Raw genomic sequence first — 18,848 nt, forward strand, 5'->3', positions numbered from 1 at the left:
ACTACATGACTTCAACTCTAAAATTTGATAATTCTGCAAAAAATATTAAAAATGTTCTTGTGCACATCACGCAAAGAGCTCAGCATTAGAGATTTGCCTGGGCTTATTTTTGAAGTTTAACCTTCTAAAGATATTATCTAGCTGCTGACCCTTAAATAAGCCAGTCTACTTTATTTACCTGTCTTCTTTTAGATATTTACTGCTCAGAAAAAAAAGCATTTAAGGCATTTACTATTAGTCATTTAATTAATACTGTTAGTCAGAACTTCATTAGATTGTGAGCTACTTGAGAGCAGGAGCTTTTTTGCCCCTTTTTGTATATCTAGTGTTTAACAGTGCTGATCATTTCTTTTTATCATCTCCATAAACAGAAGTGATCTTCCCTTATTTGATTGTATGGATGGAAGTGAAGAGTACATATAATATTTACAACTGCCACAAGGCTTTTACTTACATTTGAGAAGGGTGCCTGATTTAATGAAAGACTTTATATATAATAGACAATCATAAATTGTTTTATACTAATGACTGAGGGACTGTATATAGTAAGACAGGTAGCAATTTACATGTGTCTTGGAAAAGCAGCCAAGCATTACAGATTGACATATAACCTGGAGGTGATTGTGGTCATGTATCAAGCTTGTCACCACAAGTCCTACCTGACCAGAAAGCTTATTTGTAGAGCATGAGTAGAAACAGTGAAAGAATTCTACCACTTTTTTTTTTAAATACATTATCCAATGATGATTCTTATAGACAAGGAAATGCAAAAACAAATGGACAATGTTAGTGTTGCATTTGGCATATAAGCAGAAATAGATGTCACTGAGGCATCAAACCTCAAAAAAGGTGTTTGCAAAGTGAGAGCATGGAACCTCCTTGCCTATTATAATAATCACATGCTGCTGCTTGACTGATTTCAAATGAAATGCCTATAGGATTTTTGCACAGTGGTTGGGAACCATAAGCAAACATTCTTCCAGTGCCTCTTGATCCAACGGAAGGAGTGTGTGGTTTAAATCATGCTACTTGCCCCTAGATACCCATAAGTGCCTAAGTAAATAATTTGATCCATTTGCCACAGTTTCATCATCTGTAAAATAAAGAGGTTATGCTAGATGACCTTTAAGCCCCCCTCGATATTGAAATCTGTGATTTAAGAGTCAAACATTGGCCATCCAGCATGAGAAACAAACTTGGAAAGAAAAATAACAACCCAGAGTAGTATATGCCAAATACCAAATGAATGATGGATCCTACATGTGCCACAGTAGGCCAGAGACCATCAAAGGCTGGGTATCCTTGCTGAATTTCACCAAGCTGTCAATCAGCAGCATTAATAGAACACTTCCTAGGGCCAGCTAGGAGTGCCTGGTATGTTGTCACTAAGACCCAAGTTCAAATGTGGCCTCACACTCTTTCTGGGTGACCCTGACAACTCATTTAACTTCAGCTGCCTAGCCCTTACCTCTCTTCTACCTTAGAATCAATATCAATTCTGAGTCTGAAAGTAAGGCTTCTAAAAACAAAAAAATACTTTTATGTGCCACGTACTATGTAAGAGCTGAGATTAAAAAGAAAAAGCAGTGACCATTCTTGTTTTCACTCTAGTTATATCTGGGCGAATATGTATATTGTGTACACACACTAGAAAAGTTCTACAAAAAGTGACTCAATCTGAGTATTGAAGGAAGCCAAGGTTGCCAAATGATAGAGTTGAGGAAGGAAAGTATTACAGACAAGGGGCACAGATGATGCATGGGTATGGAGCCAGAAAATGGATCAGTATGTATGTGTTATTTTCCCCCAGTAGAATATAAGCTCTTTGAGGGTAAGTATTATTTCACTTTTGTCTTTGTCACACTTTGTGTATAAATTACACTTAGCACAGTGCCTGATGCTAGTAACTGCTTACTTGTAGAATGAATGGCTTTATCTTTGGCTTAAACAAGAGGAGAACATATTCTAGGCAAAGAAAACATGCTCAAATAACAACATTCAGGAGGAGTTATTGCAGAGAATGCATTCAATAAATGAGTTTTGGTTTTTGAGTTTGGTTATTGAGTTTAGTTATTCTTAAGTTGAGGATTTATACAGGAGAGTAGAAGGAAACAAGAAAGGAGACACATTGTGAAGGGCCTTGAATATGTAGTTTGGACTTTATTATATGACAGTGTGGAGCCATTGAAGGTTTGAGAGCAAAGGGCTGATATCTTAAACTGATGCTTTTTTGGGAAAAGGATAGGAAGGCACTAATGTAGAATGAATTGGCAGGTGAAGAAAATGAAGGAAAAGAGACCAATTCAGATACTATTGTAATAAATCATGCATGAGTTGATCAAGGCTTAGATGAGGGTGATAGAGTAGAAGAGAGAAGAAGGCCCAGATGTGAAAGATTACAAAGGAAGAGAGAGAGGATTTGATAACTAGCTACAAAGAGGTGTCAAAGGTGATTTCAAAGTTTCAGATCAGTGACTGAGCAAAGTATGGCTAACTTGACTTTTTTAAAAAACCAAAAATTTTTTATTATAACATTATTATCTATTACGTCATGTAGTGGGGGTAATTTGAGGAAAGGTGTGTGGTACAAGGGAATTTTGAAAGGAGGTTATCAGGGATTTGTTAAGATAGTAAATCTAGATTACAGGTAGGCTGGAATAAGGAGATTCAGGATATAATAGGGCTGAAGTCAGGAGTATAACACTGAAGGAATAAGATCTTCAGGAGAGGGAGAATTAATCTAACAGGCAAAGACACAGGGCTTATAGACAAGGACTCAGACTTAAACACAGGCTGAGGGAAATAGACTAAACTGAAATTAACAATCAGGCTTTAGTTAATTTCACAGGAAGGGACTTGTTTTGAAGTTACACCTTCCTTCAAGATGGATACCCCAGCTTCCCTTCAAGCCCAGAGTATGTTAGTTCTTTCCCTCCTCTTCCCTCTCTTAATAACTAACTGACAAATTAAAACACAAAAGGGTTTATTATCTTTAAAGGTTGATGTGTCAGGAAAGTGGATCGAGGAAGCCCTAACAGTTGACTCGGGAACCTCAGGTGGGGGAAGGGAGGCAGAGATGGAGTCTGAGTAAGGACCTGCCTTTAACTCAAGCTTACAAAGTGCTCTTGATATCTAAAGGGAATAAATGATGACTGACTGGTTTCTTTATATCTAATATTGTCGATTATAATTAACCCTTCACAGATTTGAACTCCTCTCTAATTACTCTCCTTATTAACTTCACAGACATATAAGGTAAGGGAGGGAAGGTAGGAAATAATATTGGGAAGGAAGATATAAAGGGTTTATCCATAATAACAATTTCTTAAATAAATATTTCAAAGCTAGGCTAAATTTCAATTCTACAGATAGGTAAGGAGGCAGCTCAGCTGATCAGACAACCTCCCTCCACAGGAGACCCAAACCAACTCAACTTTTCCTCAAGATTCCAAACCCCTAACTGATTTCCGAACTCAGCCAAAGCTTGAAAAAACTATATGACCCCCTCTCTCTGTACTACAGTCATCATTTTCCCTAGTATTCCTTCCCCTCCCCTTCCCAGAAAGAAACCCTTTATAACAACAAAGAGTAATGCCTCAGCCCTACTTCTCCATCATCACTATCATCTGATGGCTGCCTTCACCTTTATCTCCTAGTGTACATTTAATAAAAAGTCTTATTATTTCTCTACTGTCACTCTGCTGTTGTTGCTGTCCTTTGATGCATTTGCTCAACTCTCCAGAATTTTTGTTGTCTGCATTATTCAAGAAACAGATAATCTCTTTAGGTCTCATTTTCTTTCTGAGAATATTCTGACCATTTTAAAAATTACTTAATGGCCATCTTTTTCCATTTATGGGTAAGTTCAGATTTGCCGGACAGGTCACATTGGGCTGTATCTTGAGTTCCATTGCTCTTTGAAACATTCTATTCACTCTTCTATTTTCTGGTAGGTTGTGTTACTTGAATTTCTTCTCCTCTGTATTTGAAGGTCTTTCTTCTAGTCACTTGTAAAAAACAATGTTGTTTCTGAAATGAATTGTTAAATGTAACCACTTTGTGTCTTGGAGATTGTGATCTTTGGGTTCTGGAGATGATTTTGGATTCTTTTTCGCACTGATATTTTGTTTCCTATGTTCAGAATTTCTGAACATTTTTCTTATATTATTTTTTGCTTCATGGTATTCAGATTTTGTTGTCATGTCATGTTCTTCTGGAAGACCTCTATATAAATCCTCTCTTAAAGATTCATATGTTTTGCTTGAATAGAAAGGATATTTTCTTTTAATGATACTCTTTTTTTTTTTTTTTTTTTGCTTTTCTTCTTCCAGATTGTCTTTCACTTTGATGAATTTGCACTTCCCCTCAGTTGTTCTCCCTGTTGTTTTTTTCTTGGTGACCCTTAAAACCACAAATTCAAGTTTTCCTATTCTGCTTATTATTTCTGCTATTCAGTCCATAAATTCTACTCTTATAATTTTCCCATTTTTCTTTTAATCCATTCAGAAACAACACATAGTTCCATGCTTTCCTTAATATCCACAGTCTTTTACTTCATCAGATGTTGAATTATTTTCCTTTGTTTTAAGGCATATGTTCATAAGTGCCCAAACTCATTTCTTAGTTCTGGAATTTATATTCCTTCTTCTGTTAATGTTTTTCTTGCTTATCCTACTATATCTGCTTATGCTAAAGATCTTTGAATGTTCCTTCTCCTGAGGTGTTTGGTAATTACAGTGGGGTTTTTTTCCTCTTATTTTCTGCCTTTGCTCACTTTCTGACATTGGTTTTCCTGGGTGCTGGATCCCAAAACCTTCCAACTTCCTCCCATAGAGGGGAATTCATGGTTTATCAGCCTAGGTATCTTTCCAAAGAGATTTGGGGGGTCAGAACTGGCCCCAGCCAGATGCTATGTTCTTTCCCTTAGGCTTAGTAGGATGCCACACCACACACACTCTGTTCAAGCATTTGGGGGAGGGAAGGTTGCATTTTCTTACAAGCTTATGAGTCAGGTTAACTGGTGCAGCTTTGCTGCCAAGCCTAGGGTGGGCAGTTGGGGAGGGGTTGCTAAATGACCCAGTTAGGCATTATTTCATGGAGTTTTTACCTTCACTTGAATTCTTGGTACCCTAGATCAGACAACTGAAGTTTTTTTACCTTTGGTGTATAATTTTTGGTTTGCATAGGTTCAAAGAGGGCATGAAAGTCATAGAAAATATAAGGACCTCCATTTTGTTGGTCTTGTCACTAAATTGGCTTTTGAAAGAAACAGTTCACAGGAACAGAAGACTGTCCTATGGCTATAAGTGCAAAGGAGTAGCTAAGCTGCCAGTAATCTCAGGGACCTCAGCACTAGAACCTCCTTCCACTTTTGCCATCATCATACAAAGAGGGAGGATCTCTAGCCTTAGCTCCTCAAGTCCTGTAATTGGAGGCCTGGAGGCCTTCTTACTTTAAAACTTAGTAACATGTATAGAGTCAATACTCATTCTGCCCTGTGTCACCTAACCATCTGAGAAAACACCACCTTAGCTCTCCATTCTTACTGTCAAGTCTTGATGATTCTACCCCCATGTCATTTCTCACCATCATCCCCTCCTCTCCATTTATGCAGCTGTTTCTCTGGTACAAGTCTTCATCACCTTTCACCCAGACTATTGCAGTAGCTTCCTAATTGTTCTCTGACCTTCCAGTTTTTCCACTCTGTAATCCATCCTCTAATCTAAAGAGCCACCAAAGTAATTTTCCTACGACACATCTAACCATGTCACTACTTACTTGAAAAATCATCAAAGGCTCCCTGTCACATCTAGAGCAAAATTGAAACCCTTCCACAATATGGCTCTCAGCAACAGTTCCAGAAACAGTACATTTCATATTACTCTCCTTCATTCAGTGTGTTTCAGTCCTCTGGGTGGTCCCCAAACTCAGCATTTCACCTCTAGGCTCAGTGCCTGAAATATCTCTCTCATAGGATTGTTGAGAGAATCAGAGATAAATATTTACACTATATAGAAGTCAGTTGTTGTTATTGACCTTATATCTCTCCAGTACAAATTATAAAATTAGGTAGGAAATACTACATGGAAACAAAGTCAGGTCTCCTTTCTACATATTGCCAATTTTTAATATAAACCTCCACTCCTCTTTTCTCCTGCTGCTTTTGGACCTTCCCTTATGTAATTTCTACCTCATATGCATCCTCATATTTCCCATAATTATTGTTATTTATAGTTGTATAATTTTTAAGGTATTGCTTTTGGAGCTTTGCTGGTTATTTTTCAAAAAACCAATAAATAAATAGTCACACCAAAGGGATGGACTCCAGTATTCTTTTCATTTTAATTTCTTTATTCTTCCATTCAATCAGGTGGTCACACTGTGTATTTATTTAGCACCATATATATATGTGTATGTATATATATATACATATATATATATACCTTCTGATATAAGGGAACAATGCATCTCCCCCATTTCCTTTTAGACTCTATCTCTACCACACTTTGATCTTCTCTCTGATTCCTGGATTTTCTTTAATGAATATTCCTTCTTAATTCATAGAGATATCTTACCTTGCCCCCTTCACATCCTTTATTTATTCTTCCTTGTTAACATCTGGTGATAACGTTATTTATCATCTGAGAGAACTTTGAAAATTGTATCAATGCTAGATTTATATTGAACCAAGGTTTCCACAAATCCTATGGAATTTTAAGAACATTTATTTTTAATTTAACAGAGCCTGAGTCACATGGTAATTGATAAATAGTAGCAGTTGATTGTATTAACTCAAAGCGATTGAGTATAGAACTGATATAATTGAAGCAAAATTATATTAATGGAGAACAGAGTAAGACATTAAATAGCTTTGCATAAAGAATAGATTTTTTATGTGTTACCCAGAGAACAGTTATACATAGCTAAACAGCACATAAGAGATTTCTATGTCATCTGTCCCTCCATCCATCAGTCAACAAGTATTCATTAAGCTCCTACTGTATTTCAAATACTGTGTGAGGCACTAAAGATACAAAGACCAAACTTGTAAGTCTTTACCACCTAAGGAGCAAATTCTGTTGTTTAAGACAGTGTATATGTTAAATAATATATATAATCATATGTTATATTAAATATGTTAAATAATATAAAATATCTACAAAGTAAAATGCAGGGTAATTTTTTAACAGGGAAAGACACAGGCAGCTGGAGGGCATGGTCTAGAAAATCATGTAAAGAGGTGATATAAACTGAACTTTGTAGGAAGCTAGAAATTCTAAGAGGCAGAGATAAGGAGGGTGTACCAGCTTTGGATGACAGTCTGTGTCAAGGCTTAGAAACAGAATCATCTTTTGACTCTAGTGATGACTCCAGAGAGGACATTGTTTTTTAAAATATTGAGATTAAAATAATTATAAGACTTTTAGGATTCTTTATATTACTTTTTGATGTTTTTTGTTTTTATATCACATTTATTTCCACATTACCTCCCCTTCTGCCTATCCATCCATCCATTGTAACAAAGATTTAGAAAGAAAAAGGGAAAAAAGTACAGCAAAAATAAACCAGCAGCCAAACTCTATTTGCCTTGTGTGCAATATTCCACACCCATATTCATGCACATGTAGAAAAGAAACATTTTCTCATATCTTCTCCAGGGCTACATTTCATTAGAATTTGGGTGTTTATTTTGTGCATTTTCTAAGGACTTGGTATGTATAATACCATAATGCATTTGTTGCTCTCTTTCCAGATGTTCTTTTGTTATGTGGATAAATTGTTAATTAAAATCAGTTAAATTGGAAGCATTTTAGTTTGTTTTTATTTTTAATATATACCTCTTGACCCTTCTGTTCTGAGGTCAGAAGGCAGAGAAGAAATTGTGAAGGTGAGTTGATGGTTTGGGAATTATGAAAAAGATCGTGGGTTCCTTCCTAGAAGAGAAGGTATAAAAGCTTGAAGAATGTTTTTCCTTTGTTCAGGTTATCTGGGAGATGAATGATTACTTTTTTTTAAGAGCTTCAGTGGAAAAACCAAAAAGTAGGATTTGAAGACATAAGAAGGAATCTTGACTTTAGTCAAGAAATTGAATAGTAAAAGAATGTGACAGGGAAAGGAAATAAAAATGACCAGTGAATACTTCAGCTAAGTTAAAGATAATAGACTCTTCTCATAAAAGAAAGAGAAGTTCTCTCTCCTCTTACGAAAAAATGATGTGGCTCCCCAGGTGCTACCCAAGGTCAGAGGAAGAAGAGATGAGTAGTAGAGTTTAATAACACTCTGCTGAGAGGTAGTGAGGTAGCTAATTGTCAACCAGATGATAACAATAGAAGAGCTTTGCTGTCTTCCCAAGGCATGTATCCAGGATATGACAAAGGACCTACGAAAGCCTTGAAATCAAGACCTGGTGACATCTACCCACATCTTGTGATTCATATGGGCTTAAATGATACTGCCAGAAGGAATCTAGAAAGCATGGCTCAGGATTAGGAAGTCTTGATTAAGAAACTAAATGTCTTAGGAAGATGGATCCTGTTTTCATCACTGCTGATAATCTAAGAAAAGGGTTGTAAAGAGGTCAGTTTTATCCTAATCATAATTACAACTGGCATACAGTGCTTTAAAATTTACAAATTGCTTAACATATGTTATCATAGTTGATCTCTGCAACAATCTTATGAATTTAAAGGCAATGAGTATTATCATTATTTTAATAAATAAGGAAACTTAAGACTGAGGGTTTGGGACTCCTGTGATTATGCAAAATGATAAGTATCTGAGGCAGAATTCAAACTCAGGGCTTCTTGACCCTTTGTCCAGAAGTCTATCCACCATGCCATGCTAGAACATGAATAGCTTGTTACAAATATGCTGTCAGCAGAAAAAAACACCATCAATAAGCTTGGACTTGAAATGGTGTGATTATGTGTAATTATGATATCCATGCTAGGCCACTGAGTAGAATATAGAATTGATACTTAGTATACTGAGATAGAAGGTAGAGGCTTAAAAAAAAACTACTCCAGATTTTTTACTTTTATTTCTTTATTCAGCCACCATAGGAAGCAACATCCTACAAAATATACAGATTATGTCTTTGGTATTCCCATTTCTCAGTTCATTCTCTGGAAGCAAATATTCACGAGTTATTCTTCAAATATTAAATCTGTAGCTATTTTTTAAATGACGAAACCTATAGATGTCCAAACATAAGGAAGCAACTTAACATCATAGGTATTCCTGAGACTTGATAGGATAAGACTCATATGGTTCTGGGAAGATACAAACTTTTTCATTCCCAGGGAATGGGATAGATAAAAGTATGGGGAGTACAAGAGTTTGTGAAGAGATGCAAAAGCCTTGTATGGTGGGAAGATATTAGTCATGAAAGGAAATCTAGGAACCAAAGGAGAAAAGTCTGATGAAGTGCATTCTGGTGAAATTCAACAGAGACAAGAACAGAAATAGAATTGTCATTATATACTATAGACCACTTAGAAGAATTAGGTAAAGAGTTATGGTTGATTACAGGCCTACAACAAGGGGAGACATTATCTTGGGTGGAGTGAAGGGGCAGAAGGGAGAGGATTTATTTATTTTTTATTCTTTCAATTACATGTAGAAACAATTTTTGAAAATTGTTTTCAGACATTTTAGGATTCAGATTTTCTCCCTCCTCCCATTCCCTCTCATCCATTCCCTGAGGCAGTGGATAGTCTGATATAGGCTATGCCAGAGTTTTCATGTAATACATATTTCCATATTGTTTATGCCATGTCAGAAGACACATATAACACATACAATAAGAAAAATTAATGAAGGAAATAAAATTGAAGATGGCATGCTTTGATCTGCAATCAGTCTCCAACACTTCCTTCTTTGGCTATGGATAGTGAGTGAAGGGGATTTCAATTAATTTTACCTCTGCTGGAGCCCAATCTCTTCCACAATTAGAGCAGATGGAATTTTCTTGGCTTCATTTATTGGTAATTTTGCCCTTCAAGAAGTGAAGGAAGCAGTGATAAGATTCTGCACCTTATTCTTATCAACAAAAAGGAATTTGTTGCTGGGCTGGAAATGGTTTTAGTGGACTACCAGCTCAATGTGAGTCTTCTGTGTGATAAGATAGCCCAAAAAAGCTAATACAGTTTGGGGCTCCATTAAAAGAACCATAGCTTCCAGGAAAAAGGAATTGATAATCCTTCTGGGCAGATCACTTCTCAAGGATTATGCCTACTTTTGGGTAGTTGAAGAAAAGCATTGATAAGCCAGAGTTGTGGTTGGTCTCTTCATTCCTCAGAGCTCATTTAAAGTTGTTTGCCTTTACATTTTTTTTTATTCTTTAAATTCTTCTCTTAGGTCTGCTCACTTTCCTCTGTACCAATTCATATAATTCTACCCTGGTTTCTCTGAAACTGTCCCTTTCATCATTCCTTATTTTATAATAATATTCCATTACATTCACATACCATAATGTATTTAGTCTCTCCCTAATTAATGGACACTCTTCAAAAGATGTTATACATATACATATCCTTTATGTTCTTTCTTTGTTCTCTTTGGTATATAGGCTTAATAGTGGTATTGCTGGTAAAATGTATGTACCTTTTATTGATCTTTTGGGTATAGTTCCAAATTGCTTTCCAGAATATTGCCTTTGATTCTTTCTTCACTTGGGGAGGAGGGGGGAAACCTAGCTTAGCTTATCAGATAACCTTTTAGTTTCTTCAATACATTTTGTCCAGCTCCAAACATACAATCAATAACTATTAGAGATGATGATAATAATGATGTCCTTCCTGGCATTTGTGAAAATGGAGCTCTCTATTCGAAGAAGACTGAATCAGTACGAACACAATATAGTGAGCGTATTGGTAATGTTCCCTGCTTCCCGCCTTCTCTGAGTCCAAGATGTTACTGTCCTCATTAAGACAGGTTAACTTTTCATAGGTTTCCCAAAATTGAAATAATTCAGACAATTATCCCTTAAGGTATGTACTTTGTTCCAGAGACACTGCTAAAAAAGAAGGGATACACAAACAAAAATAAAATTTAGTTAAGGAACTTTGACTAGAATGAGGTGGGAGGGGCAGCTGGGTAGCTCAGTGGATGAGAGTCAGGCCTAGAGATGGGAGGTCCTGGGTTCAAATCTGGCCTCAGACACTTCCCAGCTGTGTGACCCTGGGCAAGTCACTTGACCCCCATTGCCCACCCTTACCACTCTTCCACCTAGGAGCCAATACACAGAAGTTAAGGGTTTAAAAAAAAATGAATGAGGTGGGAGAAAGTGTGCCTAGATAAATAAATAGAAAATATACACAATAGTTAGGAAGGCAGAAGATATCAAAAAAAGTCTGAATAAGAGGTGGCATTTGAGCTGAGTATTGAAAGAAGATTGGATTCCAAGAATCAAAGATAATAAGGGAGAGCATTCCAGGCCCAAGGGACAGTCAACTAACAATAACCACCTGCTGCATCGAAGGTAATCTGGTAGGCCATGGAATTTTTTTTATACAAATCCAGTGGGCACAGTGATGCCAGATCACCTGGTGGAGACAGTTATCTTCATCAGGAGTTTCATATACTCAGCTCTGTCTGTTATGCCCCCTGTTGTTCATCACAGACCATGATAATCTTCACGCTGAAGTGACAAATAAAATAACTGATTTTTTCCACTGATGTCTGTATTGCAGCTGGCAGCTTTCCATGTGGTCAGTAAATATAGTTCTTATCTGATACTGGCTAGAGTGACTGCCTGTAGGGAAGCCAGGAGCCTAGTAGAGGGACTAAAGTCATAGTTATTATTTTATTCATCCATTTGGTCCTTTATTTTTAGCTTTTCCGTTTTACCATGATCTATCCTGGCATCAATAGTGTGTGTATATTAATTATGTATATCCTTTCATTTGTGAGTGCTTATTTAGGAATACATGTTTCTGTATTTTGGGACTTCCTTGCCCATAAGACATTGAAAATGTCCAACTTTGTAGAGCAGATTTTTTCTTTGTAAGCTAAAAGAATAACACCCTTCTTTCATTGAACTTAATGTAATATATTAGTACTTGGCCCTCAAGCATGCTCCTCATTTGGATGTTTGGTGTCCATGTGGATATAATATGTAAATAGCCTTTCCAATCATAGACTCTGATATTTGCCTCATTCATGGGTTTTTGATAATTAACCCACCCTGTTTGTCCAAGTTTACACTGGACTTCCAGTATAATATTATTGAAAACTCAAGTATATAATTTTATGGCAACTCTTGTGCTTAGACTTGGCCAGTTTCTATAGTAGGCACATATCTTCCAAACTAAATATGACTGCTTAAAATAAGAAGTTATGTAAACTCAGTAGCAGAAATAATTTAGAGTAATCTATGTCAAAGACTTCTTTCTTTTAAGCAGATACACAAAACATTTTTAATGCGTTTTAGATGAGAGATTTGTCAGATGAAGACATGACATGATTAATCCCTGGAATCTTTGTTCATACCATAATATAATATTTACTCTCTGTAAATCAAATGTGCAAATACCCATCAGTGCCTTTTTGTGCATCTCAGGGATGAAAAAGACTGAGAGCAAGGGTATGAAGACCAGTTGGCGCACACCTTTCAACAGCAACCAAAGATGCCATTATGGTGCCCTGTAAGGAGTGCTGAATTAGGTCAAACAGACCTGGGTTCTAATCCCAGCTCTGCCACTAACATATGTTACCTTAGGCAAATCATTGAACATGTCCAATTCTATTTCCTAATTGATATCAACAAGCATTTTAAAAGTATTTACTGTGTGCAAAGCCCTATGAGTTCAAGGTCATGAAAAAAAAATTCCTTTCACAGCAGACATTTTACTGGGGAGCGGCAATATTGACATAGATAACTTGAGATGGGATAAAGCACTAACAACTATTAAGAATAAAAAGTCTTCCCCAAAGAGATGGCACCTAAGTTGAACCTTGAAGGAATCTGAGGTTTTTAGGAGGTAGAGATGAAAAGGGAGTCTGTTCCTACCATGGGAGACAGTCTTTACAAAGGTACGGAGGTGAGAAATGTGATGTCAGATTTAGGGGAAAACAAATAGATTAGTTTCAGGAGGAGAGAACACATTCAGTCAGTTAATAACCATTTAATCAGTACCCACAATATGCCAGCCACTGTGCTAAATCCTGGAGGTTACAAGGAAAGGCAAAAGACAGTCCCTACCCTCCAAGAGTTCACATGCCAAGGGAAGTAATGTGAAAAAAATCTATCAGGGAGGTTAAAATGAAGGATTCAAACCAGAAGATGCTCTAAAATCCATCTAACTATAAATCTTTTTTTTTTATAGATTTTAGTTTCCCAATTACATGTAATAACACTTTTCAACATATTTTCCAAAGTGGATGGATAGATGGTTAGATGAATGGATGAAAGAAGTAATCTGTTAATGAAAATACTTCTTCATATGCTTACTGGACACCAAGCACAGTGCTAAACAGAGTTATAAATAGAAAAGCAAAGATAGTTCCTGCTGACAAGAAAGTTACATTCTAATGGTAGAAACAACACACATAGTAAAATGATAGCTAGAAAGGCTTATTTTGTTTGGGCGTTGCCCCATCATGGTCCATAACTGGGATGGATGGGAGAGGAGCAGAGGAAAAGGACATGATGAATTATTAGGTGAAGAACATTGTGGAGAAGGTAAATGTATAGAAGGGAGTAGGGCAGGGACTTTTTTGAAATAATGGTCTAAAACTGTGTTGGTCAACTTATGGCATGCGTGCCAGAGGGGGCTGCTCCTTTCCCCCTCTCCATGTGTACCTGAGGGTATTTTTCACAAAACCCGCTCCTCTGCCTAGCAGCCCAATGGAAACGCTTCCTCCCTCCCCTATCTGGAATAAGGTTGGGGGCTTACAGGCAGAATGAGAGTTATAGTTTGGGCACTCAGGCTCTAACATCACCGTTTTAGAGGCAATCACCAAGGAAAGTAGGGGTGGAGGGCCTTTGGCAGAAGGGCTTCATCTCTGGTGTGTGGTAGTTCATACTAAAGTTATCAATCACACACACAGGTTTTTTTCTCTTAATTTAGGTCCTAAATAGAAGTTCCCTCCAAATGCAAAACAAAAAAACTGGAGTGGAAAAAAACCCACAAAAACCTTAGCCAGGAACTCTTTTGAAAAGGTGGTCTGAAATTTCTGCTTTCTCAGCTCCCTCAGATCATCATGTAAACCTAGGGCACTTTGCCAGCATTAGGACTAATCTACTATTGATCATAGGATTGGTACTTACATGGGACAAAGAAGCATAAAGGAAGGGTTCTCCAAGACTAGAGGAAGGCCACAGAATTCTGAATGGGTGAATAGTTTCACCATAATCAGATAAACCTAGAAAACAATTTGTATGTTATTTTCATGATACCCATATTCTTCCTGACTTTTCATTTCATTATATAGGATTTGGCAAAAGATGGACACAGAATTGGAATACTGTTTTTGTAAAATCTCTTTGTTCTAATGGTGGTTTTAGAACTTAACCTAGCTATAAGTTGGATTATTGTGTTATTTATATTAATACCCTTTTCACTTTTCTTCGTGGCCTGAGGGGAAACTATCTCATTATGATTCACTAAACTGAATCATAGGATTACAGACTATTATAGAGTTATAAAGGACCTTGAAGATTGTCTAATGCAAACCTCTCGTTTTTTACAGAGGAGGAAATTTCCTCAGAGAGAGGAAGTCAGTTTCCCATGATAGCAGGCCTAGGATTGGACCCCCAGATGTGCTGGTTATTAAACCGGTGATGTTATTAGGAGCTCCACAGTATTATACAACTTGAATTTATTTCTTTTCTTTGCCAAGCGTTGAGTCAAGATAACATGATATAGTGTGTTTATATTTGGGGGGGAAGGAGAGGGGAGGGGAAAGAGGGAGAGAGAGAGGAGAGAGAGAGAGAGAGAGAGAGAGAGAGAGAGAGAGAGAGAGAGAGGTGTATTAGCCTTGGAGACAGAAAGAAAAGTGTTCAAATCCATTCCTTTGACATATACTAGCTGCGTGGCCTTGGGTAGGTCACTTAATCATTTAGTACACTGAGCCAGCTCACTAAGAATATAAGTTACATGTGAGTTTCTACCCTGGGAGCTCCAGGTATCAAGAAAATCACAGGTCCTGACCAAGGACTAAATACCTACAGAACCAAAAGAGCCATTTGATTTTCAGCCCGTTCATGTTTATGTTAGTGTTCTTGGAATTGAAATCTAATTCAAGGGCTAATTTCAATATCTGGAATTTTCTCCTCCTCATTTCCACCTCCTAGCTTCGCTGGTTTCCTTCAAGTCCCAGCACCAGCTTCTGTCTCAAACCTAGCCTGATTTCCCTTAAAGATATACAGTACTGGGGGCAGCTGGGTAGCTCAGTGGATTGAGAGCCAGGCCTAGAGATGGGAGGTCCTAGGTTTAAATCTGGCCTTAGACACTTCCCAGCTGTGTGACCCTGGGCAAGTCACTTGACCCCCATTGCCTACCCTTACCACTCTTCTGCCTTGGAACTAATACACAGTATTGACTCCAAGACGGAAAGTAAGAGTTTAAAAAAAAAATGCAGTACCCATTCATCTGACCATTGTCTCCTGTTAATGCCTTCTATATTTTGTTTGTACCTTGAAGCAGCTAGATGTTATGGTGGCCTAGAGTCTGGAAGAGCTGAATTCAAACATAGCTTCAGACATACAGCTTTGTGTGACCCTGGACAGGTCACTTAAACTTTTGCCTCCATTTCATCATCTATAAAATGAGAATAATAATAGCACCTACTTCCCAGGGTTGTTGTAAGGCTCAAATGAGATAATACCTATAAAGGGATTAGCACAGTGTCTGGCACGTAGTAAGAGCTATGTAAATGTTAGATGTTGTTGTTATTATTATTAGCGTTTAGTTATTTGCATGATGTATCCCTCATTAGACTGAAAGTTTCTTGAGAGCAAAGGTTGGCTTTTGTCTTTCTTTGTATCCTCAACACTTAACTCAGTAACTGACACATAGTCAGTGCTAAATAAATGTTTATTGATTAACAGTGTGATGTGCAAAAATGAAATATGTCTCTGGAGACATATACACACACATATATATGTGGAGAGGGTGTGGGCATGTGTATATATGTACATAAATATCTATAGATACAAAGAAATAAAGGAAAATTGAGAGTGTGAAGAGATTCATGTGTATGGCTATAAATTGATAATTAACCCAAGTTTTCACCCAAATCTTTTAGATTTAAGAGATTTTATTTAGAGATAAGAGAAATCTGGAAAGGTCTAGTCATGTATTTTATTGAAAAAAAAATGGATCTATAGTAAGTGGCTTTGTGTTCATAAATATAATTCGGTATGTAAAATTGTAAATCAGACTAATGTTTCTGTCCACATTTTTACAAGTGTGCCAGTCACCAATTGCCAATTATGGAAGGATATCTTCTAATTGTTATAAAGAGAGCTTGAAAATGATAGATTCTGAAATAATCAAAACTGAATGCAGTGAAAATTATAATGACCAAACATGGTCCTAAAAAAAGAGATATGAGAAAACACTTTGCAGAGGTGAGGGACTTTGGTTGTAGAAAATTGCATCTTATATTGGACTTTTTCTTACATGTTAAGATTGTTTTCTTACATATTAAGTCTTTCTAAACCGTTATCTTTTTTTTCATTCTTAATTATGAGGGACTGCACTCTGGAAGGAAGAGAAAAGAGAAATGTACTGGGAAATATGTGTGCGTATATGCATGTATGTATATAAATTTAGATATATGAAGAGAAGAGAGATTAAAACACTGAGGACATAGAGAAGGGCTATCGGCGTGAAATGTCTGTGTGAAGTGATAATTAATACAAGTTTTTGCCCAAATATTTTGGTGTTAAGAGAAATCTGGGACATTTTATTCATTAAAAATATTGAAAAAATGGATCTATGTTGGGCCTGAGTTGATGTAGTGAGATCTGTCTATATCTATATCTATAGATAGATCACAGTACAGCATAGAGAGTACACATGCACTCACTACACATACATATATATATAATATATATATGTATATATTTAAGCCTATATTGGGATACATGAAGACATATAGTAACAAAGTTAAAGAGTGTGTGTGTGTGTGTGTGTAAGGTAACAGTATGTTATATAAAGTAACAGTACCAAGCATTATTTATTTCAGACATACAAAGAAAATGATAAATGATAGATGTTTGTCACTGGGGAATAACTATGCACAGTGAGGTACATTAATGTGATAGAATATTACTTTCCTGTAATAACCAATGAATATAACGAATAGCAGGAAACATGAGAAGATTTATATGAACTGAGCCAAAATAAAACAGAACCAGGACAATAAGAATAAAACAACTGAAACTGACTCTATAAAATGATAATAACCAAACTTAACCCTAAAGAAGAGATGTAATAAAAAGCATCTTTCTTGCAGAGGTAGATGACTGTGAATCTGGAATTCTGCATTTGATGTCATACTTTTTAGATGCATTGATTAGTTTTCCCATACTGATATTTTTTTTAATATTTTAATCCTTTCTCAAAAGGGATGCTTTCTGGGAGGAGGATTCCTTGGGAAATGTGGATGATAGAAAAACAAAAGCTTGTGATAAAATGCATTTTTGAAAGAAAAGGTTTTTGGCTGTGAGATTGGCTATAATGTTCATATGTCTTCTCTTTCAACTTTAAGACCAATGATTTCCAGGAGCTCTATATATTTCTCCACTCATAGTTCAGTATACCTAGGGGGGAAATTAACTCAAATTTGGTTAATATATAAATCATAAAGGATGAAAGGAAAAGATTGAAGACTTATGGTGGTATATTTAAATGCATGGTGTTAAATAATTCTGGTAGCAAAAATGTATTATTTTTTCTTATTAAAAATCTCCCATGGGGGGCAGCTGGGTAGCTCAGTGGATTGAGAGCCAGGCCTAGAGACAGGGGGTCCTAGGTTCAAATCCGGCCTCAGACACTTCCCAGCTGTGTGACCCTGGGCAAGTCACTTGACCCCCATTGCCTACCCTTACCAATCTTCCACCTATAAGTCAATACACAGAAGTTAAGGGTTTAAAATTTTTTAAAAAAAATCTCCCATGTCCTCCACCCCACAAAATGAAATGTCCCAATTGGTCTACTTTTTATACAAATAATGGAAATGAGATGGATAATGTCGTTGTACTGTTAGATATTCAAGAACCATGACTCTCTTCTTCTCAATTCTTTAGCTCTGGAATGAGACCAGATGTAAGCTCTTCTCCATCCAGTTCCTCCACAACAGCGGGACCACCTCCCAAGCTCTGCCTCGTTTGCTCAGATGAGGCTTCAGGATGTCATTATGGTGTTCTAACGTGTGGAAGTTGTAAAGTCTTCTTCAAAAGAGCAGTGGAAGGTAGTATGTGTTTTGAAGAGTTTTTTGGTTTGTTTATTTCTCATTATTATAAACAGCAGGTTGAAAATGATAGATTATCACCAAGTAGGATCATCAGAGAGGACTAGGTCTTCTCCTTTAGCTTCAAGACCAGTGATTTCTAGAAGCTGCACATTTCTTCTAACCCCATTTGTTAGAAACTAGTAACTATGTTAACTCCAATCAATGTGTTGTTTAGGCATTTTTAAATTAATAAAATACTCCAGGAGGGGGTAGGGAAGAGGGGTAGGAGGAATCATGAATCATGCAATCAAATGAAAATATTCTAAATAAAATAAAATTAATTAATAAAATAGTTGGCTCTATGTAAATCTGGACAGACTTTGAAGTCATCTCTTAGAAGAGAAAGAACATCAAAGAGAAAATGGAAGGAAAAGAATCAGTCA

General features: G+C 36.6%; 1 protein-coding gene across 1 annotated transcript in view; it reads left to right on the top strand.

Annotated features, from left to right (window-relative positions):
* Window positions 1–18,848, top strand: part of NR3C1 (nuclear receptor subfamily 3 group C member 1) — a 129,478-nt gene that overhangs the window by 73,841 nt on the left and 36,789 nt on the right. Inside the window, exon 4 of the mRNA XM_044664517.1 lies at window positions 18,260–18,423. Coding sequence (XP_044520452.1) covers window positions 18,260–18,423 — 164 coding nt within the window. The remainder of the gene's footprint in view (window positions 1–18,259; window positions 18,424–18,848) is intronic.

This window comes from Gracilinanus agilis, chromosome 2 (genome assembly GCF_016433145.1).
Source record: "Gracilinanus agilis isolate LMUSP501 chromosome 2, AgileGrace, whole genome shotgun sequence".
Classification (NCBI taxonomy): domain Eukaryota; kingdom Metazoa; phylum Chordata; class Mammalia; order Didelphimorphia; family Didelphidae; genus Gracilinanus; species Gracilinanus agilis.